This window comes from Sturnus vulgaris, chromosome 2 (genome assembly GCF_052056855.1).
Source record: "Sturnus vulgaris isolate bStuVul1 chromosome 2, bStuVul1.hap1, whole genome shotgun sequence".
NCBI classification, from domain to species: domain Eukaryota; kingdom Metazoa; phylum Chordata; class Aves; order Passeriformes; family Sturnidae; genus Sturnus; species Sturnus vulgaris.
This window is the reverse complement of record NC_142244.1, coordinates 23,531,924-23,558,291: the sequence shown is the minus strand read 5'-3', so window position 1 is coordinate 23,558,291 and position 26,368 is coordinate 23,531,924. Positions and strand designations below refer to the sequence as shown.

At 41.5% G+C, this 26,368-nt stretch overlaps 2 protein-coding genes and 1 long non-coding RNA gene across 12 annotated transcripts in view; 2 read left to right on the top strand and 1 right to left on the bottom strand.

Moving 5' to 3' along the window:
• Positions 1–15,309, bottom strand: part of GRAMD1C (GRAM domain containing 1C) — a 50,957-nt gene extending 35,648 nt beyond the window's left edge. For 7 of the 10 annotated variants that reach the window (XM_014878608.2, XM_088158913.1, XM_014878609.2 and 4 more), the window contains exons 1-2: positions 14,883–14,957; positions 13,471–13,599 (exon numbers count right to left, since the gene is read on the bottom strand). In XM_014878608.2, the coding sequence (XP_014734094.2) occupies positions 13,471–13,599; positions 14,883–14,957 (204 nt within the window). Of the gene's footprint in view, positions 1–13,470; positions 13,600–14,396; positions 14,630–14,794 lie in introns of those variants that run through there. The other 3 variants (XM_088158914.1, XM_088158916.1, XM_088158915.1) reach the window with 2 other exon arrangements.
• LOC148224681 (uncharacterized) lies at positions 15,259–16,545 on the top strand. The gene is made up of 2 exons (XR_015801188.1): positions 15,259–16,050; positions 16,362–16,545. It is a non-coding gene; the product is annotated as an uncharacterized LOC148224681 (long non-coding RNA).
• Positions 16,546–21,667: 5,122 nt separating this feature from the next.
• LOC106854574 (uncharacterized) lies at positions 21,668–26,164 on the top strand. Its single transcript, XM_088155831.1, has 4 exons — positions 21,668–21,714; positions 22,863–23,311; positions 24,881–25,022; positions 26,066–26,164. The coding sequence occupies exons 1-4, from the start codon at positions 21,668–21,670 to the stop codon at positions 26,073–26,075; spliced, it is 648 nt and encodes a 215-aa protein (XP_088011957.1). The 3' UTR covers positions 26,076–26,164.
• The last annotated feature ends 204 nt before the right edge of the window (positions 26,165–26,368 follow it).

Below are 26,368 nucleotides of genomic sequence, written 5' to 3'. Positions count from 1 at the left end.
AATCAGCCAGTTCAACAGCTCCAAGAATCCAGACTCAGGATACTCAGTTTTACTTAGAACTGAAGTTTTTCTAGGGCATAAAACCTTCTACAGCTTGTCTTGGAAACCCTTGCTGGCATTTAGAAGTGTTGGGACGAGTGATGGGACTATAAGAAATCCTTATTAATTTTAGATTTCTACTGAGCTCTTAGGACACTTATGCAAAGTCTGCTCTGAATGTTTATCTAATCAGCAGAAAAATGTGAGCACAAACTTTTGAACCTTAACTTCTCCCTGCTTTGCATAAAAACTAGCTCACTTAAATCTGTAATTTTTACCTACTCAGTAGGTGGCTTGGTGATTAAGAGATCCCTCAACAGACTTGGGGAAACAGAAGGGGAAATTTTAACATTATTGGCAATTTCAACTTCCTTCAAGTGAAGAAAACAAGATATTTCTATTAATACAACATCTCTCCTAATCACTACTATAATGTCCAACATGTGGCAGTATTTGAAGTTGCTACCTCTGAGTTACAAAATCTAGCACCAAATATTAAAAGAGGAAAGGCGTAAAACAGGCTGGAGCATGGCACTCACAAGATGAAAACAGCAACTTTTTTTTAATACATACGCACTTCTAAGTCTAATTACAGTCATCAGGCAAATACTTGGCCTGAGGATAATATTAGGCATTTACGGTTATGCTATATTTAATCACCAAGGAAATTATTAAGAGCAGCCAACAACTTATAACCATTTTTCATCCGAAGCCACAAAATATACTAGAAACCTGTAAAGCAGCATAAATAGAAAACCATTTTCAGTGACAACCAGAAAGTTTTACAGAAGACCATAATATAAGAACCAGATACTGGAGACACATAACCAAATGATTCTCAAACCTTGTTTAGAAATGGACCAGTTCAACTATGTAAAGTCATGTTCCAGAAAAAGAATATGTAAACTTAAATAGAACTAAGCCAAGTTATTTATAGGATAGAAGCCTGTTAAAAAAACTAGCTTCTCTTCACATTTCTATCTTCAAAGTGTAGCCACTGCAAACAATTTGAACCATTAAGCAAACTGCAGAGGAAAATTAAGCAACACCTTCTTCCAGGAAAAATCCTAATCATTAGGAAATTATTTGATTGCAGATATCACTAAGCATGCAAATAAGCAATCAACTTCAGCAGAATGGTGTGCACATTTTTAAACAATCACTAATGACAGCAATAATTCTGCATTTGCTTTGTTAGTGTTTTCCTTGGTTTTGAGACACCACAAAACCCAAGCTACCTGATAACTTGCATTCTATAGTTGTGACATGCAGCTATGAATACAACAGCTTAGATCACAGGTAAATCGATCTCAGCAGTAGGGTAGTAACTCTCATATCATCTCATTTCAAGAGAGGTCACCCACTGAGCTTCAGTCTCAGTATCAGTTACTACCACAGGCTCAGGGACCCAGAATCAAGCAAACCTATAAGCAAGCTGCCCAAACTACCACTTCTTTTATGCTCAGAAGCCTCACTTAACCATCAAAATATGGCCCATGGAACTTACAGCTTTGTTCCTCTGTCTAACAACATGTTAAAATAAATAAATCCAGGCCACTAATTCTAAACCTCACTTAAAAGATCACCTGACTAGGTGATCTGACCCAAAGGCCTGTACTTTCCTATGAAATTTCTAGACATGGTCAAAACCAAATTTGGGAGATATTAGTAAGGTTAGGATAAAAGTACATTTTAACCTTACATTAGCCCATTAAAACAAACATTAAGTATTCTGGCAAAAGCTGTTGCATTTCTATTGAATAACGATTTCTTCCGTATTTAAATTCATTTAAAACCCTTCTCAGCATCAGGAGACAGAAAAAGAATACAGCCTCCAGAAGAACAACATCCAGTCAGAAAGAAGTCTGGATTTTACGCAAGTCTCCTCTGTACTGAAAATATTCTTTAAACTTATCTGATACAGTAGGGAACAATATCAACCCAAAACCTACAAAAAAAACCCAAAGCAAACAAACAAAAAACCAAACCAAAACAAAAACCCAAACAAACAAACAAACAAAAACAAAAACCACAAAAAACAAACAAACAAACAAACACCAAAACAAAACAAACAAAAAACCAACCAAAAAAAAAACCAACCAACCAACCAAACAAAAAAATCCACCTAAGCAAAACATACCAAGATCCCACTTTCAGTGATATTAAAACCTCACTAGGGGAGATGACAGCCAAGTTAACGGTCTTGAACAAAAGCCTCATTTAACAGTGTAAGGCAGACAAACATAAGACTTCACATACCACATACTCCAAGACAGATTCAGGCAGACTCCCTTAATAACACAGGAACACTTCCCATGGTACACTGAGATGATCTCTCACCTGTAAAAGGTGTCAGGTCTGACAAGTCTTTCCATCACAGAAATGTTGATCCCACTGCAGCCATTTTTCCAGTCCATAAAAGTTTATTAATCATCCAATCTAATCTATAACACACGAGCCACAGCTCTCCAGCCTTAAAACTAAAGTTTCAATGACCAAATTTCCATTTGGAAAAGAATAAAATATATATTTTACCTTTTTTAATTAAAAGCCACTCTGGATGGAAAAATCCATCCTACCTACTCCTTATCTCCCTTCTGAGGTAGGGATTAAGTTTCTCAAGTCTATTAGCAAAAGGACTTTTCTTTTTCACACTTATTCTTGTGGTTTTTCTGAATCTTCTCATTTTCAGTGTCCTTCTTGAAAACCAGACATAGCATTGCAGGAATTACCACAGATAAATCTGAATCACAGAATCACAGCAAAAGCTCACATCCACATGACTACCAGTCTGCCTTATCTTTTTGCAGTTACAGGGCAGAGCTTCCCACTTCTCCTAACAACAAGCACTAGGCTGTGTGTCGGAAGTGTCAGACTTGTTCAATTTACCTTGTCACATATGAACAGTCCAGATCCACTCCGTTACAGAGATCTATTTTCACTAGCCACTTCTTGACAAAAATCACCAAAAAAACTGTTTAGGAACAATTTTCAATCATTGAGTACTCAAAAGCTTTACTAGCAGCGATTTAGGTTTTTTTTCTCTCTTGAAGAACAAAAGCACTTAACCATTCACAGGACCTGAAGACATGACATTACTTAGGGTGACTTACTGTGCTGTGTGCAGTATACTGTGCACTTTGGTTCACTTTTGTTGATTTTGGGACCGGTGTTGTGTGTGTTTGCGAGTTTTCATTGGTTTTTTGGGTTTTAATAAGGAGATATTTGATCACATCTGCTTATCCACACAGTTACATTTAATTGATAGGTCATGAGAGGCATGTCAACCAATTAAAGAAAAAAAAAGAAACCAAGCAACTGTTGCCAGGGTTTGTTCATTGTATTCCTTAGGAGCCCGTTTTCCAAAAGTTCCCATGCTCTCAAGGAAATGTGAACAAGCTCCTAGTCACAGTGGGAGGGGAAAATGTTTTGGGAGCTACAGCTGTTTTTCTTTCATTCATTATATGCTTTTTTTCCTTCACCCTTACCTGTGGAGAGGGGAGTCTCATAAGACAGGGCCACTGGTAGGCACAAGGCTGTGCATTAAGGGCATTATGTCCCCACTCCTGTGGCACAGCCCCCCTCTTTGTGGAGGCTGAAGGAGAAAGGAACTCTAACATTTTCCAGTGACTGAGCAGAAAACAAACAGCAGTATTCTCCTACAGTGGCACCCAGTAGAACTTTGGTGAAAGTATATCTTTCTTCTGTTGGAAACACAATATGTATAATTTAAAGAAAGGGGTATTAAAATACAGGTCATTGGCAAATAAACAAGGCTAAAGACAGAGTCCCTAGTTCTCCCAAAATGAGTGTTACTATTAACTAATTCTCACATAGGCACAGGCAGGCACACTGAAAGTATTAGACAGCTATGATTTACCAGCAACACCAGGAGCTTCCAAAAATCCACATAGAAACTCCTCAGAACTATTTCATTATGGAGAGCTGCTGAATTATTGGATTCCCACTTAGAAAACATTTGACACCCAGTGCCATGAAAGTGACTGAATGAGGTGCTTCTGAAATGGAGACTGTTTCTACTTTTTTTGAAGACTGGGTACAGTACACCAAAGCACTGTGTCCCAAGAGTAGCCCAGCTCTCACTAAGTGAGATGGACATCAGTCTCACCAAGCCAGCATTGACCTGACACATGGTAAAAAATCTTGTTTTCCTGAAAAGTGGTCAGTAACTGGTCAACTTCTGGTCAACTACTGACCAGGCAAACCTGATCACATGCATTTCCCCCTGTGGAACATGACTTGGCTGAGCTGGAATACTGCTCACAGAAGGCCTGATCATTTCCTGCACCTCACCAGTCACACACAGTGTCCTTCCAAGAGCAGGAATGATGGAATCTCATGCTTGAGCTTCACTTATATGAATACAGATATCAAAACATGGTGGAGCACGACTTGAAAAACAGCCTAAAAAAATCCACAACCAAAGTCGTTACAGTTATGATTCTGACAGACAAGAAAACTTAACATCCTATGAAATACTATGCTGCTAGCATCAAGTTATATAATTATAACAAAGAGAACATTTTTGTGAAGAATTTTTAAAACTGACATCCTCTCCAAGAAGAAAATTAAAATACTTAGAGTTGAAAACATAAAGGCATTTCTTCAGAGAACTTTGAGTTGCATAACCAGTTAGAGAATACATTTTTAATGTTCCTTAAAAAAAAAAAAAAAAAAAAAAAAAGTCAAAAAAACCAACCAAACTCACAGAAAACCCAAACCAAAACAACAGAAAGACTTAGAATTTTGTAACAGAGTATTTCAGTTTAGAACATGTGAGGAATTCACAAATTTCTCCTTCAAGGTCACACCAGAATTAGCTCATTTTCACATTTCACTGAAACAGGGTTCAGCTGAAGGCGCTTGTTTCCAACAAGGTGCTTGGGAAACAAGCTGATAACCTTCTTATCAATTTTATTATAAGAAAGCCTCTTGCCATTAGTAGTACTATGTATTTTTTCCTGAACAACAAGAGCTTGGATTGAGAATATCATCTGCTTATTCTGAATCAATGGTTTTGTAGTATTCAGTACTTTTTTTTTCTACAAGTAAATGTTTTAAAGCATTTTAACAGTGAAGCCAATGTACTTTCATAATAATTCTGATTTGGAAATAAAAATCTCAAGCTTGCCACATACAGTTCAGAGCAAAGCATATGCTCCATTTCAGAATAAAACTGACTGAGGCATGAAGTTAATGTAAAATCAGAAGACATATATCCCCTATGCATACTCCTTTAGCTGCCTGCAACCTGTTCCAAACCATACAAATCCCTGGCCAAAGCCTCTACAGCTCCCCCCCACCTCACCCACTTGCTCAGAGCAGGTGCTGGCCACCCTCCAGCAGTGCTAGCTAGCATTCTGCCAGCCTCTGCTTGCATGTCAGCTTGGAAAATAGGCTGAAACACCCTAGCCTTGCAGAACAGGCATAAAAATGCTGCAACTGGGCAAAGAAAACTTACACAGGGGGTGACATTTAAGAATTGCCTAGCTCCAATCTAAAACCACCATCACCAAAACTGATTTTCATAAGCAGACTGCAGTAGCATAAATCACAAGTTCACAAAATTCCCAAAGGGAATAGCAGAGGAAAGTACTATCACCAGGGAAACACCAGCTTGGAAAGAAGCATTTAATGCCTAGCACTCCTCCTCTCTGCATCGCTGAAGGCTACAATCCATGAACCAGCCTTAAGAGTACATCTGCACTTGGCAACTCAGCATGGAGACAAACCTACTCTCACACAAAACTCAGCCACTGTCCCCTGTTTTAAGTCAGGACCTTACTGAGATACCTTCTCAATCTGAGCTCCAGAGCAGGAGCTCAGGACATCAGGGCATGCTTCATGCACACCCAAATTCCCCAAAATGTGAAGAGCTCAGCTCTTCATAGGCTCTTTAAGGCAAGGGATACAGGGTTCCGCATGCCCAACAGATCTCGACCTGCTCCAAGAGGGGAACAGCAGGCATGCATCAATTCTGCTTTCTTTGTGCTGGCTCTTCCTTTCTACCTGCCTTACCTAGGACCTGTCTGCTATATTTTTGCAACTAACTACATGGAGTCAGCAGCAAAGAGCGAGCCGCCCTCTCCCAGCACAGCTCTAATGAGGAAACTGAAGAAACAGAAAAATGCACGTGGAGGCATTCTAATCACTCGGATTTAAATCTGAAAGGAGAAGATAATGGAACACAGGCTGTTTTTACAGTCATTCTGCAGCCCTGGCTGCTGGCTAGGACAAGTAACTGTCTCTGTGCACCTAGCTGGGTGGTGGCTTCGGAGGGCCTGCAGTTCTGCTGTCAAGATCAGCTACATATGTAAATAGCAGGAACTGGTTTCACCGGAAAAACAAGGTAACTCTTCTGCTTTCCCAAAGCAAAAACAGGATACATCCCAGGGAATCTCCCTGTGCTGAAAGAGCAGCAAAATATTGGAAAGTATATCCATACAGAAAAATATTCACTGGCAATTTATTGCCATCAGAAAAACAGTGAGAGGAATCAAAGTGATCTCACAAAGGACTTATCAGAGCCTAGGTACCAGTGTGACTCAGATCTCAAAAACAGCATTAGCATAGACTGCTTTAAGTGCATTTCCTGTTTATAAGAGAACACCATGTGCAGCTGATTGAACACCTGACTGTGGACATTTAGCAATTAATATGTACAATTAGCAATGAGGCTGATTTTTTCAGTTTCAAATATAATTATATAACTGCCTCCAAGCACCTCTGAGTTTGGATGAAACAAAAACTTAGATTTTAAATATGAAAGTTAAGTAAAAAGCTCAAGAGCTTTGGACTTCCACGAACAAACATCTTCCTCAGTTCTGAATTAGAAATTAAGGTGCTTTTAGCTTTTAAGTATGTCCCAATCTCAGATTTATTCAGCATCCTTATCAACACCTCCCTAGCTGGCAATAACTTCTTTGAACCTGGTAGTAAAATTATTCCTATATTTATATATTATATATATATTAAAATACTAATATATATTAAAATATTCCTATTATTCCTATAATGCCTCTGACCAGAAATCACATCTCATGTTGTCTCCCCAGAACTCTAGCACAAGCCAAGTTCGCAAGGCTCTTAACTGCCCAACTCCTTCTCATTTTAAAGAAAAATTGTGGATCTCTACCTACTTTGACTTCATAAATGTAGCATTCAAGCATTCTTTTGGTTTGATTTTAGTAATTTTGTGTACCCTATGAAGATTTAACAAAAAGGAAAAAGGTAGATCAAAATATAACAAAGACCTGTGATACATGAACTTCTAAAACAATACAAATAAACCAAGTGTGTTCGGATGAACTCTTATTATCTTAACATTGTACTTGAAGTGAGTTTGTCATCCTTCAGCACAAAGTTACCCTTTAGCTCAAGTCAATTTGTCTACTCCCCAGGCTAATTTTGAGTTTTGTAATGATGTTGTCCAGGTTTCAACAGCCATAAGTGTACTAAGTATTATGATGCAATGGCAATTAAAAGCTCAATCAAGATTATTTCCTTTCGGATAACAAAACACATTCCTTTCTGAATGGCACTTTCATCTGACATTTGATTTTATAGCACGTGTGCGAAACAAGTAGCCAATGTTATTGGTTAAGAACATCTGCTTTTCCACCTCATCTTTCACTGCAGGCTGCCCAAGTAATACAAAGAAATTCAAACTGCCTGTCTTTAGAACTTAATCGATGCATTTAACAAACACGGGGAAAATCCGGATGTTTTCAGGTTGAGGAAAAATGCCTTAGACAATAAAAAAACCCCACAAGACATAACTTCTCAACTCATCTTCCTTACCTGCAACTAAGTCCCACCAAATTCATTTGATGCCAAAGTAGCCAAATAGAGAAGCAAATGAACAGCACACTTCAGCTGGACATTTCCCTCCTTACCCTGCCAGTAAAGTCTGTCTCTCTAACTGCGTCTCTGATCTGTATTTAAGTTTAGTAACACTGCCCAAACAAGGATCAGAAAACAACATAATGAAGGAAATATCACCATGGTAGAAATCCCCCTTGGTGCAATTTAGTTTCCAGCAATTCATGAAAGGATACATAAATACTTTCGATTAGGACTACAGTGAAAACCTGAAGGAGCATATTAAACCACAACACTACACAGTTAATAATGCAGGAATGACTGTGGCCAATTACATAAACTGCTTCACTATAAAGTACTCTGGTCATCTTATTAAGCCTGCCAATAGCCCTATGGACTTGAAATTCCATGGAAAGTGGCACTCACTAAGCAATTGCCCCAAAACTTAGTGTCCTGGCTGCTGCTAACGACTTAATATACCACAAAACAATCATATCTTGCACAGTTTCATCTACCTGTCTTCTTTCCCCCTCTTTATATACAAGTGGTTCACCTGTAGCAGACTTGAAAAAGACAGTGCTACACTACTACCTGTTTGCAGAAATACAAGCTGTAAACAAACAAAAAAGGCAAAAAAAAAAATTTTCCCCATCTCCTGGAGTTGACTTTTAAAGCACTCCTTCTGCAACTTAGGGACTTACTTTTCATTAAAAGGAGATCACTATTCCAACTCCATGCAGGTTTCCTGAACCATGTTGCATTTCTAATAGTTTTGCTCCCAGTGACTAGAAAAAAAATAAGTATATCACACAAATCTGAAGTATTTTCTTTCTGACCTATTATACTTAATCTTCAGGTTCTAGACTAATATATGCTTACAGTAATAATTCATGTTATATAGAACTACCTGTTACTGCAGTTGGCAAAAGCTTATTTTGACAAGGCATCACTATCAGTCTTTGTTCAGAACTGGTTGAAATTTTATGACAACCAGATCTACCTCTGTGTTCAGTCTGGAGCTGCATCAACAGCAATAAAGACACTCCCAGCATGAAAAGAAGAGAGAAAAAAAACCCTTTAGCCTAATCACCCATGTTCAAGGGTTTGTTAGAACTGCAATTAGTCTTCCTACCAAGTTAAAACACTGCTGTTGTATAATCAGTGCTATCACAGGGCTGAAAAAAGGCACCTGTTTCTGGAGATTCCAGGTAGGTAAACCAACAACATGCCAGTCCTACAATTACAGCAAAACTTATTTGTACTAAAGTTACGGCATTTAAAAAAACCAAACCAAATAAACAAAAGTCCAACCAACAATGCACCAAAATGCAGTATTAATGTGCTTAAAGGCTTTCATTCTCTTTGTAGACCTATAGCAACTAATTTAACCAATTCTCATTCTCCTTAGCTTCATACCAGCATATAAAAAGGCTAAAAAAAACCCTCCAATGTCAAGAGAATTGATATATCTCCTCCATATCACAAACATTTAGGGGCATAGAAAAGACAAAGCAACATACCAAGTCTAGAACATAAGAAAGAGCTACTGTCACAAGGCCTTAAATATCAGCCCCCAAAACAATTACCACTTCAACCAGCCCAGTAAGCCATTCCAAGAGTGGTGTGAGTTTTCAGAGCAATGTCGAAGGAGGATTCAAACAACTATAGATAGAAGAAATATTTCATTTAACCTTGAGTCTTGGGCCCCAAAGTGCCTCAATAAGTTATGGTTTAAGTTGTGATCTGCATCCCTCCTTGTGCAGGTTTGAGTCATATATGCTTACTATATTCTTGCCCCACATATTGTCACACACTCCCAGACTAATTCTTGTAGAAACCAGATCCATGCACGTAAAAATTCAAAATACTTTCTCAGTCTTGTGCAACCTCAGCTGTTCTTATATTATGAAAAGAAAAAGGCTTATTTTCACTTTTCACTGTATCAATTATTTGCTTCTATTTTCAAACTCCTTCACACTGACCAACTCTTTAAACTGGCATGACACTCCAATCAATCACCTTCTTAAAACGTCTTATTATCTTCTTTCCAACACCTCCTTGATACATCACATTTTCAAATTTTTAAAGAAGCCTCCCAGATACAAGCAATTTTCTGAGATGTTAATTTGATTTTCACTCATTCCACAGGAAGGACTTACTTTTTTCGGCTTTTTTTCAATGGGCATTCTTCTTATTGTAGACATATATGAACTTTCTTTGACTGTTCATTAATATAAACTAGAGTTCCCAGACACAACACCCTCACTTTTGATGCAAGGATCCTTTTCATTAGCTTCCTCATTCACCTTTCCACCTTCTTCACTATGGTAGGAAAATACTTAAGACTTTCACAGGTTTCTTCTTCCAAGGATATGAAGCTGAACCAAGTATGAAGGGCATAAAAAAAGGATAAAAGGGTGAATTCAGAATCCTGAGATAGGGCTTCCATATACAACAATTTCCAATCATATTTGACTTTCATAATCTATTTGCAGTTGCCAAGACTAGGACTACTTAATCAACTGTACATAAAAGCTTTACAGTTTCCAGTGGAGAGAGAAAATCTCAAGATTAAGTTTGTAAGCAATCTTCTTTTCTTCTTCCAGTGAAGTTTACAGAAGTCCAGCTTTGTCCACCACCAGGTAGGGAGGAAAAAAAAACCAAAAAACAAAATCCAAAAAATATCCCATGACACACCACCAATCTTAAAAATAGCAGTTAGTAATACTATCAGCTTAAGAATTGCTTACAGTAACAGAAAACTAATTATTTCTCAAAATTATTCAATAAAGATATCCAAAGTATTTTTTTTAAGAGATAAGAAAAATTCCACATAGCAGGATACTCTTCTTCCCTCCCTGATAAGTTTTCGGCTGCCCTTCCTTCTCCCCACTCACCATAGCCAGGAGACAGATTGGGTCCCAGAGACTGCCAGCCCTAGCCTGCTGCTAATTACATATGCTCACTATTGAGCATTCCTGATACTTGGCCTGACTTCCAGAGGCATGGCACAACTGCCTACTCCCACTCAATCCATGAAAAACTGAAGTCAAACCAGTCAGGCTCTAACATCCACGTTTGAGTTCTATCACCAGCAAAACAAGAATACATCTCCCTCAGAAGAAATGAGCCCTTGGAGCAAACCTAAGCTGCTGGAAACATGCAGCCTCTCCAAGCAAATAACCCTGGCAACAAAGCTGATCCTTGCATGCTGCCACAGGCTAGTCCTGCTGTTGTAGCAATTCCTCCATTCTCCTGGGAACGAGTATAACAGGTCCCCCACTGCCACAGGAGACTAAGATTATCTTTGTCAAATATTAGTGACACATGCTTCACACACTGCAACAAGCTGCCTTCCATGCTGTCACCTAAATATTTAATATGACTCAGAATTTAGGGAGTTTTAATGATTTGTTTTTAATAATCAACAGCTGATCATTAACTATGTGAGCTACTGAAACATTTTCTGTCAAGAGCAAGGAGAGATGCCAATGACATAACATTTTAAACAGAAGATCTTAATTTTCACCTCGAATTTGTGACTTCCTGGTTCTTGCTGCTTTACAATTCAGTTGTCTTGAGGCTGAGAAAATAAGCACCATGGCTTCCTACAACCAGACTGGTAAAGGCTTTTAAAACTAATCAGTGACCAAGTGTAAGGCTACAACACTTCCAGCGGCAGCGTTATCTTACAAAAGGGAAGTACTTACACAATTACTTTGTTTTAACTGCAAGGTCATATTTGCAGAACCAGATAAACACCAACAGCAAACACATACAAAGGTCTTGGAATATAAATCAGACAGAAGATAATAATTTAATCATACTGGAAAACACCTCACTCACACAGCAGCTGCCACAGCACTGAAGAATCTCACTCCCCTGAAGTTACAGGCACACTTTACTACAGGAAGCAGAGTGGCACTGTGAGGACACACTATCCTGCACTGTGCAGCTCAAAGCTCCGTTCAAGGAAACCTCAAGCCTTCAGCATGTGTCTCAAACCTAAGAATGCAAAGCCAATAGCACAGCTACATTCTCCATACAGAATACTTTAATGACTTTATTTTCAATTGCCAGGCCTGTCAAGGAAAGACTGAGCTGTTAACTGCAGGTCCAACAACCTGACACCAAGGTTTATTCCTTGCACAAAATACCACCTGCATTAGTGGTTGTCTACACACCATCAAGCCTTAGTTTACACAAGCTAATTTGCCACCTGATAAGAGCATAGTTGGCAGTTACACTGTCTGCACAGTATGACTTCTTATCCACACAAGTACGGAGACACAGCTGGGCACAGGCAGGACAGGCCTGGATCATCCTTGTCTCTGTAGGGATAATGAAGAAAATACTGAACACCCCAAGAACTCACTCTAGAAACACAAGTCTATGACCTGCTGGTATTTTATTAGGCCTGTTCCATTTCCATTGGCTCCAGATTACTACTGCTCAGTTTAAGAGTATACATGCATTTGGAAGGGATTTATCCTATGGCCTGAGATGCAAAAACAGATGTCCTGACCATTAGGACATCTAGTTGAGAACAGGAGTGATGAAAACATACCAGATATATTTATAAATATGGAGTTGGAAAATCTGATCCCCCTGCTTCTGCTCACAGCTCTGCTATGGATTCCTTCTGGCCTTCACTAGTTACCTGCTGAGCACAATGAACACTGTGACGACCTCATCAGGAGAAGGACACAGTAGTCCAGATGATGTCCTTGTGAGCTGAAGCACACAGATGTGCTGAGGACATCTGATACAGAACCTGAGTCAGATTCCCTTCCTCACAGCTCTGGCACTCTATGACTGTCATAAGATCAGCTGTTACCCTGCCTGTGGCTCCATGCACACATTTGATCTTTCCGTATCAAACAATAACAATCCATGTACCAAATTAACAGCAAAACATACACTCCAAGTCTCCACACACACATTCACCTTCTCTCAAAGCATTTTAAAAAATCTACCAAAAGAAAAGTACTGCAGTAAGTACTATTATTAGAGAATCTGCTTTCAGTCAGGCATTTTCCCAGAAAGGGAAAAAAACTAAATTATTTCTTTTCTGCCTTTCTTATTCACAAATTCAATTTTTACACAAAACACAGGAAGCTTATTTACGCTTCTGAAAAACAAATGTGTTTACTTGACAAAAACGAACACTAGGAATGCAATTCAGAACCACCAACCACCGAAAATCAAAATTCAGCCCTTATGTTTAAAAAGCATTACAGCATCAAAAACGTCTTTCTATAGGCAAAAGAAACACGGGATGGGTTCATGCTGCAACTAGGAGACAGGACTGGGCACAGAAGCCACAAGTTCTGTCACTAACTTGATCCATGACATCAGATAAACAACTTCACCCCCTCTCAGTCTCACCTTACACTTTAGTAAGCCAGTAATGATAAAATTACCTGTCTCACTACATGGGTGGAGAACACTTTACTAATTCATGACTACAAAGCAACATGAGAACTGTGGATGTAAACCTTGTACATACACGTACATATGCAAATTAAAATAGACATGTATTATATTTATAAATTAAAACCAATTTAGGAGAGAGCTAAAACACATTACCCAAAAGCTCCAGTCAGCACTCCAGCTATACTGAGCAGGACTCTGCATTTTCTCTGTGCATGAATTAAGAGTCTCCTCTGAATCAGCAAGTAGCTGGTTAATAAGACCATGATCCACTTCATGAATTTCCTGTGAACAAAGAAGTAAGGTATGTAATCCAGCAGTGGTGGAGAAAGGTGAAACAAGATGGTTAGTCCTTTTAACAGCTGTATATTAAATGAAACCTGGCATGATGGTTTCACCAAGGTGAGTGGCATGGAAACACTTCCCACTGACAGCTTTTTCATTTGTTTTATTTTTTCCCCCTACACAATACTATATTCAATTATATTGTACATTTTTTATCCAAGTATTTTGTTTCCACTGCAGTTCCCCAAACTTGCACATTGAAGATACTTAGAACAGAAACAATACCAATAGGAGACATCAGTGCCTAACATGCAACACACGTCTCAGGAACCTGTGAGACCTTTCAGAACTTGAGAAAGGTCATACAGTTGTAGCATTTTTACCAGAGGACTGACATATCATATATTATTATAATACTAGTACCTTAAGTGTTTATACTTACACTACAAATTGTATAGAAATACAAACCAAACACTTCAGAAACAAGTAATTTGACTCATATCAATTACTATAAAGATAATAGCCAGCATTGCTTTCTAATTCTGTAGCACTCTCCATGGTTATCAATGTTCTTCACTTCGGAAGTTAGTTCTCCTTTATGAAGAGAAACTAAGCCACAGAATGTCCCTGGTGCCGTCCCCCCCGCAAACGGTACAAAACCAGCTCCAAACCCACTCAGAACCGAGAGGGTGTTGGGCCACCCCCACCCAGCGCTGACCCGGGGCCGCGGCCCGGGCTGGGGACACGCTGCGGAGAGGAGAGCGGGGCGAGGCGAAGGCACAGACACTCCGGGCTACCTGGTGTGAGAGCAGAGCTGCCCCCGGGGGGCTTTTCCACGCAAACACCCGCACTTGCTGCAACCTCCAACAGTTGCTGCTCGCCCGCTCCCTCCCCAACAAAACGCCGGGGTTCAGCGGCTGCCCAGCAACCCCGCAGCCGCCTTCCCGCCGGCTCTCCCGGGAGCCCAGACCCTCCCCGCGGGGCGTTCGCCGCCGCCCCCCTCATCGGGGAGCCCTGAGGGCCACCCTGCCCCCGGCTCCGCCTCGCCCCAAAAAGTTTCGGGGAGGTAGGTGGGGACGGCGGAGCTTCGCAGCGCTGGCCGCGGGGCCGGGCCGGGCTGTGCCGCCGCCGCCCGTCCGAGCCCGCCCGTGCAGCTGCCCGGGAAGGGAGCGGGACTGTTGCCCTCCGAACCTACCTGCGCGGCCCACTGCCGGCCCCGAGGGTGGCCGGGGGCACGGAGCCTACCGGAGGGGCGGGCAAGGAGCGGAGAGCGCAGCGCTTACCATCGAGGAGGGCGAGGGCCGCGCGGCGGCCGCCAGCTGCCTCCGCGGGGCGCACGGCGGGGCCGCGGCCGCCATTTAAAGGGGCCGGCGCCGGCCGCGCCGCTGGCCCGCGGCGGAAGGAGGTTGCCAGGGGCGAGCGGCGCCGCTGCTCCCGAGGAGAGGTAGCCTCATGGGGGGCGGAGAGCGCTGCGGCGCCTCCGCTCCCCTTCTCGTCGGGCCGCGGCAGCCCCTCTGCGGCTTCCGCAAGGGTTAAATGGGAAGCCTACACGCCGGTGGAAAGTTTGAGGGCTGTAGTAGGAAAAAACTGCTGTCTACGGGGGGGGCGGCGTTCGCTGCCTCCTGCCCGAGGGACAGTGCCGCGCCCGCCGCCCTCCGTGAGCGCAGCCGGTTAAACAGCGTCCGGGCAGCAAAACGGCTCCCAAATTCTGAGTTCGGGCTTCGACGAAAAACACTGCCCAGAGACGGCTCCTGAGGGCTCCTAGGGGCCATGGGGGAAGGCTGGCTACGGGCCGAGTGGAGGATGAGGTGACATGAAGGAAGTCAGTGAGGGGGGTTTCATCTCATGGGTCTCATTTTTGAAGCTGCTGAGCAGCGGCGAGTGGTCTGTTTCCCAAACTTTGTGCACCCCGAGGGCTCCTCAGATCAGTGGACCTAACCAGAGTGGTGATGTCTCACAGATTTGCACCCTCAGCTCACCTCACAGGAAAAAGAAGAGCCCTAAGAGGTGTAAAGAAATCACATTGCTGAGTAGTTGGCTGGTAGATGATGAAAGATGGATGGATGGATGGATGGATGGATGGATGTGTTATAAATGAGAGACAAAAGTCTCGATATTCAGCAAAATGTAGATTGCTTTATTTGATATAGACAGAGCAAGCAGCACGCTGGGGAACGTGAGGGGTCACTGCCCACATCACACCCCACTGAAGCCCGGCCCATAACCTCTTCTTATACTATGGTTTCTTGCCGTAATCGATAATTTTGGGGTTTTTTTAGCTGCCCCAATTTTGCCAGGTAAGCAGTGGTGGTCGAATAAACATCCGTATTCAAATTCACAGAGTCTCTGGCGATAGTCTAATTCACATATAACCATCTGGTCTTTGTAGATAACCACCAACGAAGTTCTGGAAGTCTGGTGCTTGAGATAAGTAGCGTTGATCAGACAAAGGTAGGAAGGACTATCGGGAAGTCTGATCTTGCAAGCTGGTGGTAGATGCCACTTATTTGGAAAACATAACATAATATAACAAGATGATTTAAAACAGAATGATTTTATCATATAATTTCCTTTGTCTAGTGTCCATGCTTCACTTCAGAGCTTAGTATTCTGGTTTATACAAGCCCCAATACTTTTGTGATTAGCACGAATCTTTTATCAATTATCACAGATGGATGGATAAACACATGGATGGGTAAAGCAGCCTGTTGTGACAACACTACTTTTTCCTGTTGTCCCCTTTCTCTCTACCTCTTCTCCAGGCTACCCCTGGACATCTCAGGGCCCAGTGATACCTCCTCACTGCTACATTAGAAAAAGTTCCCGAAGTCCCCAGGGGTGACACCCTCTCCCAGCTGTTGGCCCAGACAAGACAGCGTTAATGCAAGCAACTGGAAGTCTCCAAAATTACAAGAGAGTGTAAAAAACAACATATGTTTTGTTTCATTTCTGTTCCTTGCTTTCTTGATTTGCACCTGAAACTTGAATTTTGAGGGCTTTTTTCAAAAACACTCAGGGTACCAGTTTATTTTTCTTTTTGTCCAAAAACTGAGTTATATTGGGTTATCCAAGTGGGAGAAGCTTCATGTTCAGCTACTGACTGCCAGCAACACTAACCAGCCTCCTTTGTGTTCCCTCAGTTAAAATCTCGCTGATCTGGCACTTTGGCTCAGGCATGAGTTACTTAATGGAGGATTTACAAGAAAATTGCTAGTTTCGGGTGGCATGAACATAAATAGCATTTGCAGGAACAATGGTGATATGTGCATCACAACACACTTGAAGGGATTTTTTGAAGCACACCAAGAACTTTGGTTTAAATCAGACAGTGTTTGGATTGCCTTTGGTTCAGATCCATCTTCACATGCTGACTCCTCTGACATGCAGTCACAATCAGCACTCTAAACCAATAACTCAGTCCAAAATCCTCTTCATCTGCCAGGTACCTTCGACTCTACTGGTTATTCCCTCTTGAAACTCTTCATTGTTTTTGAATCCTGTAACTTTTTCTTTTCATGGATATTTTGGCTTTGCTCACTAACACTTTGGCAGTAGTTCCTTTGGAGTCCCACACAAACTTCCATCCTCTTTCTGGAGTGCTCTGTTGCTCTGCACTTGGCCCAAGTTCCCTTCCTAATATGATTCCTGCTTGGTAACCACAGGTCTTTCCACTCTTCCAAGCCATTTCATAGAAGTATTTGCCTCTCAGGTTCCTTTAACCATACTCCCTCCAACCTATCCTGCTTTCGCTGATTCCACTGCTTTGGGATCTGCACACCAAAGCTAAAGTGACAACAGGTGACTCCAGGAGTGGGCTGTTCCTCTTGACATTATTTGGTCAGCCAAGTTTTGTGAATCAAGTATGTGTCCTTTTTGCTTTCAAATGCAATGAAAAGCAGAAATACTCATACCTCTCTCAGTTGCATTGTGCTTTAGGAGTTATGAAATTGAGTCTTTACTGGATACTCAAGCACAATTCCAATACCTGGAGAGTTTTGAACACAAGCAAGATCATTAGATAATGTGTGCCATAATCCCTAATACTGTAGTTGAAGGAAAAGTTGTCAGCCAAATAGTGACAGTAGCCCATGCTTGGTACAAGCATAGCATGGCTGGCAGGGTGAGGTGGTACAGATGAGGCCTGGAGCTGCTGTAGCTCCTCTCACAGGGTGGTGCTCTGTGGGCCATGTATAAACACGGGCTAATTCAGATCACACCTGCTGGTTTTGCAGATAGGCTGTCCTCTCCAGCAGTTTTCCTCTCCACCTAAGTTGTATGGACAAGCTCTAAATATAAATAGAGTTTAAATAGTCAACTTTTGATGAAAAAGGATTTGTTCTGCACTGAACAAAAACCACTTTGGGTAATACAGTTTGCCTGTTGTGTTGGTTTGAAAGTAAAACCAGTGCGAGACTCCAAGTCAGTAATACAATTTAATAGGAGAAAAGAGAAAAAATAAAATACATGCAATAATATAAAGAAACAACCACCAACACAGTCAGAAATACAACCTGACACCCTGTCAGTCAGGGTGTTGGTAGCAGTCCCTATAAATGGTGGCTGCAGTCCTCCTGGATGACGGATGTGGTTCAGTTGAAGCAGTGCTCGTGTAGAAGATGCAGTTTTCCTCCGAAGATCCAGCGATGATGTGGAAATGGTCCGACTTTCCTCTGGGATCCAGTGGAAAGGTCTGTCTTCGCGTCCCAAATCCCAGTTTTTTTATCTAGGTTGGAAAGCCTTGGCTCCTGCCCCTGGCTGGGGCATCTCCCAATGGGATGATGTAATCTTATCAGTCACACAATAGGACTTAATGGCCCATTAACGGAATATATCTTCTGGAGGAAGGATGGGTTGTGAATAGATAACGATGATCATCCCCCGATCTTATCAGATGGCACATCAGCAGAGGATATCTCCCACAGAGATAAGGATCACCACCCCTCCTACATTTTAACAGATGGTGATAGAATACACATTTTTGCATTGTACCCCAGGACACCTGTAAATACCATGTGCATATAGCAACAGAGATACTGAGTTCCTGAAATTTCCTTTTGTGGTGCATTAGGGTGATACTGCAGTGCATTACAGTCTGGCTGTTCAGAAAATTAAGCCCATGCTCTTTGTGCTCTCACCATCACTCGGGGAGGGGGGGCGTTCAGCAGAAGAGAGTCTCCTCTGGAGTATCTGGATATTCTACACTTAGCCCAAAGCTGTGGTTTATACAAGCCTAAAGTGAAAAACAATGTATTATCTTCCTTCTGCTCTCAGAGCATTTTTGACATGCTCTCAGAGAGAGATCAGAACAGCCGCAGGGGAAGTAATTGTTGTCACTTGCAAGGTGGCTCTCATCCAGGGAGCAGGCAGAGCACAGTGAGCTCAAAGCTGTGGTAACTTTAGTAAGTATGACATTCACCAGGCAGAATGTGAGGTCCTATTGCTGTAATACACACATATTTTTTACCCATACTACCAGAGGGAGAGATGGTGAGGCCGTGTACTTCAGCATCCATGAGCCAGCATATAGGGAAACTCTACAGATCTGCAGTGTCTTTATTCATCATCTTCTCGGTGGTGGGTGAGTACCAAACCACCTTCATTAATTAGAAGAAATACCGGTTGTTCTTGGAGCTTGGCTTGAAGAGTTCCCTTTTTTTTTTTTTAAATGTGACTTTCAACTGAGGGCTTCCTCAGGGTGCAGGAAAATTGTATTTAGTGCTATGCATTGCATTAAAACATATTTTTCTCTTTAGGTACATTCTTGTTTATCTAATATAAATGTTCAAAAAGAGTGTATTTGCCTATCTTTTCCTAGATGTGTATCATAATTCCTAGAAGCTTCATTTCTACTTTGTTTCTCTGATCTATTAGCCACCAGTTATTGTCACAAGGTAGTTATTCATATCTATTTGTGAAAGCCAAGCTCAGTCCAGGGCAAAAGTCATATAAATTAAGAGCAGCAATGTGCAGTCATTCATCACTTAATCATAGAGGTCTGGGAGCTGGATACAGCTTGTAAAGTGCCTTCATGGCACCAGCACGGTATGAGTGTGAAGCTGAGCTCTAAAGCAAATAAAACTATCTGAAAGACAGTAGTTTCTTCAGGAGAAGATTTTTTGTGGGTTGGAAATTGAGCCCTATTTGCCCTCAATCTCTTCTCCAGCTGCTGAGCGTGAATAAAGGAGACTAAACTAGAAACGTAGAATTCTGTGCTGACCTCCACACACCAATTTGGTTGCCCCATGCTGTTGGCAGCTGGCAGAAGAAGCTTGTAGGGCTGCTCGGATTTTCTCCAGGCACCAAAGACTTAAATGAGGCTCCAAGACAGGAAGAGAGTGCAGCAGTATTTTATTCTTTCCTTATGTCACCTCAGCTCCTCTAGCCTGCCTTGCATATTTCTCACTTACAGGTCTGATATGGTCTTACATAGGGAAGTATCAACCTGCAGTTTACATAAAGGAGAGGCTCAGGGCTTTAGTAGGTGCCCTATTAGTATTGTCAAATGTGGAGCACATTGCCACATTACAGGGAGTCCCAGAGAGCTTTTTCCCCTCGTGGCTGAAAACTGGATGTGAACTAAGGACTTCATACAACAATGACCTATTAGATCATCTAATCGTTTGTCCAGGTCTAGATAAGATCATCCATGCCGTATTTCTCTGTACCCTGTCTAGCTCAATTGCTTTCACCACAAAGCCTTGCATTCCTCTCCATGGGCTTAAGCCCCACAACCTGCATGACAAGGGACCTACACATCACTCTGCTAATGAAGCAATCGACTTAAAAAGAGCTTTGAAGCAGTCAGCAAAGCATTTGGCATGGTATGCTCCCAGATGCCAAAACGATAAGGGCATTGTGAATTGAATACCAGTGAACTAATATATTCCAGTTTTGCAGCCTTAAAAAAGAAAATGAAAGAAAAGAAAGGGAGAAAAATAGAGGTAGTGCTGTGACCTTCACAGTGAAATTCCCAAAGGGAGCTGGGACGAAACAAAACAGCCTACTCTTCTCTTGTTTTAATTTTCCTAATTAAGTTAATAATGATTTGTATTGAATCAAAGATGTGGAATAAAGCAGATGACAAGGCCAGTTATTTCATAATAGGAGATGTGTATACAACTCATGGTGAACAGAGGCAACACCAAAACACATTGTTCCTACTCAGTTACTCAGTTCTCTATGCCACTAAGTGTCTGTGTAAAAAGTATAATTTTGCATCACTAAAAAAATTAAAATGACAGTTGTGTTACAGGGGTGCATATGGCAAGACTAGAACACTTGTAGCAGAGAAGAAATTTTGTGGCCATTCCTTGAAAACAAAGTAGCAGTAGCACACACTAGCTAAAACAGCAGTTACCCAGTGGAGAAAATGGTTAATAAACTGAGATTTTAAAAGAGTACTCATTATGAAACTGCTCAAATTCACTCTAATAAATAACTAAATGGATTACTTCATAATATTTGATGCACAAAACCTGTAATATGTCAAGCTTTGTCAGTTATTTCAATTATATTTTATATTTCCTCAAAGTATCTTGTCAAGATACTTCAACTTTTATGATTTCTGCCTCGATACACATATCTAACTGGACAGGGGAAATCTGGACCTCAGATTTCCCCAAGAAGCTCCAGTGGGCTCATTGGTAGGATTACATATGAACAGAAGGATAATATCTCACCTGGTACCTTTAATAAGAACTACTAATTTTAGGGGACTGGATTCAAAACTATATCTGGGTATCTAATTCTCAGGCATCCAATTCCCTTGGGCTGATGTTCCAGTTCTAAGGCAAAAATTTTCACTTTGAGGTAAAAGCACAGAGTGCCAAACAGCTTGTAAGGTGTTTCATGTGCTCTGTTGTTGCCCACTTTCACAGCCAGTTTATAGTTCCTGTATTTTTGCATCCATGAGTTCTCTCTTGTCTCATATTTAAACTGTAAGCTCTATACCCCAACCTTTTGTAAGGTGCCCGGAACAGGGCCCTGCTGGCTGACAGAAATCCTCTACTCCCATGTGTGTAATAAATAATAATAACTGTGAATACAGCTGTGATTTTTGTCTACAAGCATGCCTGGAGGAGCCATTCAAGTAACTCTCAAACTGATCATAAAGAGGTTCGGTTTTCCATTGCCTCAAGACATTTGTCCCTGAGTGGAGAGTTTCCATTGTCATTTGTGATGCTTTACCAGACTCACACAATAGCGTTTCACATCTGTGGATGGCAATGAAAGACTCAAGACAATGGAAAATCAGGACCTTCATTCTGGAATGGTCTGCAGTCCTTGAGAGTACACCAACTCACCAACTAGCTCGAGGGGAGACTATTCCACTTGAGGAAAATAAAACAACAGAAGAGCCTTTTTCAAAAATTGGTCTTAACTCTTTCTTGGCAGAAGCTGATTTTTAGGTTTGCTTTTCCCTTTTTTCGAGACAGCAACTATTCTTCTCATTTTCTGTGTCCAAGCTTGTTTCCAGACATGATATTCACTCTAACTACTCTTAGCTCAAGGATATAATACTATGATTAGCACCTGAATATGAGAAGGCAGGTTGAAATGTCTGCTACAGATATTTTCATGTTTTTCTAACAAATGTTAGCAGGAGATGGTCCCTTCACAGAGACTAGCTGTCACCCTGAGCTTCAGTATGGGCATAAGGCTGATGTTCTGTCCCCCAGACTGCTGATAGGACTTGCTAGGGGTTCAGTCTCTGGTAATGGAGATTCTTCCCATGATTTCAAGATTTCCTGTCCTGTAACTGAAAGTGCATGCCAAAAATTCTAAGAATCACATTAGGTCTTGGAATGTAGGTAGTTGCATTAGATGCACAGTTATTCACTGTACTTGCCAAAATAGAACTGCCAATGTATAACTGTACATACATTTTTTGCTTTGCTTCAAAAGCAGTTGAGGCCGGAGCATCAGGCCCTGAGACTTTTCGAGGTGGGAAGAAAGAGGCTAGTGTTGCAGATAGAAATGGGTCTGTCTGGACTCTAAATTTCACCCAAAGCCATTAGACGATGGCATTAATCTTCCTTCCTCTAGTATGGCAGTAGAAAGGAGCTGATATTCAGGAAAAGACCCGTCTGTACACAAGAACATAATCTAAGCAGAACTAGGAAGAAAATCCCTATCATCATAACAAGGACTGCCCTCACATGCTAATTCCAAGGAGCCACTCTTTGTACTGGCTAGAGGTCAGGAGCAGCAGGGACATTTATCATCCTACCACCCTCAGCTGTCGTCTTCTCTCTCTTCCCTAGTACAGATGTGGGAGCTACTGGTGGAGGTACAAACAAGGAGAATGGAGCAGCTGTGAGTCATGTAATAGCACAGCCTTTGTTGTTGACACCTGAGCCGTGGAACCTTTTGGTGACTCAAACACCAGCCAAGGAGAAAGCCAAAGAGGGTGAAACTGTGGTCTTGAATTGTCATCTTAACAGTCTACAGCATCTCTCCCTGACCAACCTGATGGTGAAGTGGTACAAAGAAGATGAAAAGGGGCAGATGGACCTCCTAGAAAAGAATGTGACAATCTTGCCAAATAACTCCAGGATCTTCATGAGTGAAGACTTGTCTCAAGGGGATGTTTCCCTGATTATCCTCAATGTGACAACCAGTGACCATGGTATTTATTTCTGTGAGGTTACACTTCCGGACGGGAAGGTGGTAACAGGAGGTGGCACAAAGCTCAGGATCAGGAGGGCTCTGGGTAATATTTGGAGTTATTTACCTTTTTTCTCCTGGTTTTTCTTCCAAATCTGGTCTGCACACTTGCAGAAACAGAGAAGTTGGCCTGTTTGGCCTCTAGCAAAGGGCGTGGTGTCATGGAGTGTAATTGCTCTATAGAATATCTCATTATTTTTGTGAGGCCAGCTAAAATTCTTTAGCTTGTCTCTATAAACAATCACAGATATTATTATAAGGAGAAGCATTTACACCACAAAAGAAGGAATAATGTTATCCATAAAAATAAAATCACTGCAAAGAATGAAACAGTCAGACAAGTTGCACTTGTACTCACAGCTCTGGCAGAACCTCCATGAGTGATGGGTGACAAGGTACTATCTCAAGGAACAGCTCTAGACCTCTTTTTTATTTGAGGATATATCTCTCCAACCCACTAACTTGCATAGTCATTCCTTAACTTTGAATGACATAAGTAATCCCACAATAATCACGAGGATCATATATAATATGATCATTATATAATTTCTGATTAAATTACTTCACATTAAAATGAAAGTAGCATTAAAAGTGCCATGTTTATTTGGCCTCACAGATAGACACTAGGCATATTAAGTAAAGAGGTAACTTGCTACGTCTGTAGCAGCTCGAAATGTCAAACTTTCCTTTTATGTGGGCTAAACAGATTCCAGTCCCAAAAAGTCAACACATTAGAAGGGTTATTATCTTATTATCTAATTAACAAAAAATACCTCTTCTAGGTCAATAGTAATTTATGCAAGTGCAATTTTCCTCTTTTTCATCACCAAAGCTTCTATCTCACCAAGATTACCTAAGCCTTTGGCCTTTTGATCCTAAGTTACTAATTTTTATAACACTACTCAGTTTAAATTGTGACACTAAGACAAGTGACTGTGCCCCTCTCCAAGGGCTTGGTCGTGTGTCTGATGAGGTCTCCTGTTGGCTTGATCTCATGGTCTCAGTAGCACAGGTTACTCTTGAAATGTCTGCACTCTGGCCAGCATAACTGCCTTTCTGTGTTCCTGAGATGATGAAATGTAAAATTTCAGCGCTATGCCATCTCTGCCATGCAACAGTCCAAAGAGCAACCAGTCAAAGAAAGGACTTCAGTGGAGCTCTCTCTGCTCTCTGGTGCTGTCTCCCTTGGAAGTAAATAGACAGACCGATGGCTTTCTCAAAGTTGTCAGAGTGATTGTGATTTTTTTCCTTTCAATAATAAAGTATGCAGGCTTGAGTCCCATTAATTTAAACAGCAGCTTCTTCTGCCATCCCATAATGTCTAGCTGTTGAGGGAGATTTCTGGGCAATGGGGCTGCCCTGTCCTAAAGCACCAGACAGCATAGCAGCTTAGGAATGCTGCTTAGGAGTTCCTACATAGGAATGAAAAAAATCAGTAGCTCTATAGTGCAAGTTACTCTCCGGTGTAGAAGGGATTTCATGTCAGACAAGACATCAGCATGATCATAATAAGCAGCTTCCTCTGCAGCCACTGTGGAAAAGATGCTGGCTGCATTGCATATACTTGTCTGGAAAACATCTTATATTACTCTCTCTGCCTTCTTTTCTCCCCCAGGCTTATTTGGTATAGAAGAATCCATTGGAACAATCATTGGGGTTGTGGCAGCTGGTGTTGGAGGCATAGTGGTTCTGATCATTGTTTTAACCCCGCAGCTGAGGAAGTGCATCCTCTGCATGAGGCAAGAGTCTTGCCCAAGGTACCTGTGTTTTAAGTGAAAGACAAATTAGACATTTATCCACCTCTGGTCAGATGTGGGATCTGGTTCAGGAAATAAGCAGTATGAAACAAACTCTAACAGAGCTGATTCTATGTTCTGTCACTTTTTCAAATAGTTTTTTTGTTTTTGTTGGGAGTTTCACTAATGGGCCTAATGAGCTACCTGTAAAGAAAATAATAGGATCTTCTTTAATTGCCACTTTGGACTAAGAGTTTTTCAATGAGATGTGGCAGCTTATTTTAACAAAAACCAAGGACTCATTCAGTTCTTTTATGTTTATGCTGAAGGATGGTTCTTCCTCCTGCCAACCTCATGCTTACATCAGTATTCTTGCAATGCTTGTGTACAGAAAGCCTATGATGTCTTAGGTGTGTGAGGCATGGTTTCTAAAGCTCTACTTAAAGATCCATCTTCTATTAGATCAGCTGATAACGTTGGGAAAACCAGACATTTTCACGACGCATGAGCAAAGAAATGCCCCTATAAGAGGCTGATGTACCAAAAGCTCACCTGCTTTTTTCTGTTCTATCAACTGGTCTAATTTGAGGAGGCTGACACTGCATTTTGAAACAAGTTTAGTTTCCATTTTGAGCAGCCCAAGATGTGGTATGCGTTTCAGAGCGAGCTCAGCTGACTTTTTGTATTCATTGAGGAGACGTGTGATTTGCACCTCTTCCCCTGGCGCTCAAAAATCTTGCTCAGCCTGATGAAAAATCCCCTCCTGGAAGGGCTGAAAGAAGAGCTGCTCCTGCCGTTCACTGGAGCGCTGCCGCCACCTGATGGACAGCGTGGCGGGGACAGGGACACGCTGGGAGCTCTGCCTCTCTCACTGGGGAGAATCTTCCAGCGCTTGCTGGGAAGCGCACTCCCTTCTATAGGCTGCTGCTGCCCACACAGCATCACCCCTCTGCAAACGCTCTACGTTAAGAGTTCATAATTCCTTCTTTTGCCAGAAAGCCTCGGAGAGTTTATTGTGTTTTCTTGACTGCTCACTCATTCTCTCTCCTTTCTTTCTTGGTCAGTGTAGCTTGAGGTGCAGCATTACAGGAGTTGCTGGGATACGCAAAGCCTGCAAGTGGAACAACTTCTGATGCTCCATAAGCCAAAACATGGAGTTCTAGATGGAATAAAAGCCTTTGCCTCTACACGTTGACTTTGGCATTTTTATTTTTGTTAGCAAGCTTCTTTTTCCTGCAGCTTTGACAGCCACAGTGGCATATTCACCATCCTCCTGTAGCAAGGAGCAAAGCAGCTTTTTGTGAAGAAATTTGTATTATCACCTGCCAAAATTCCACTTAGTTTGGCCACATATCTCTGAATTTAGA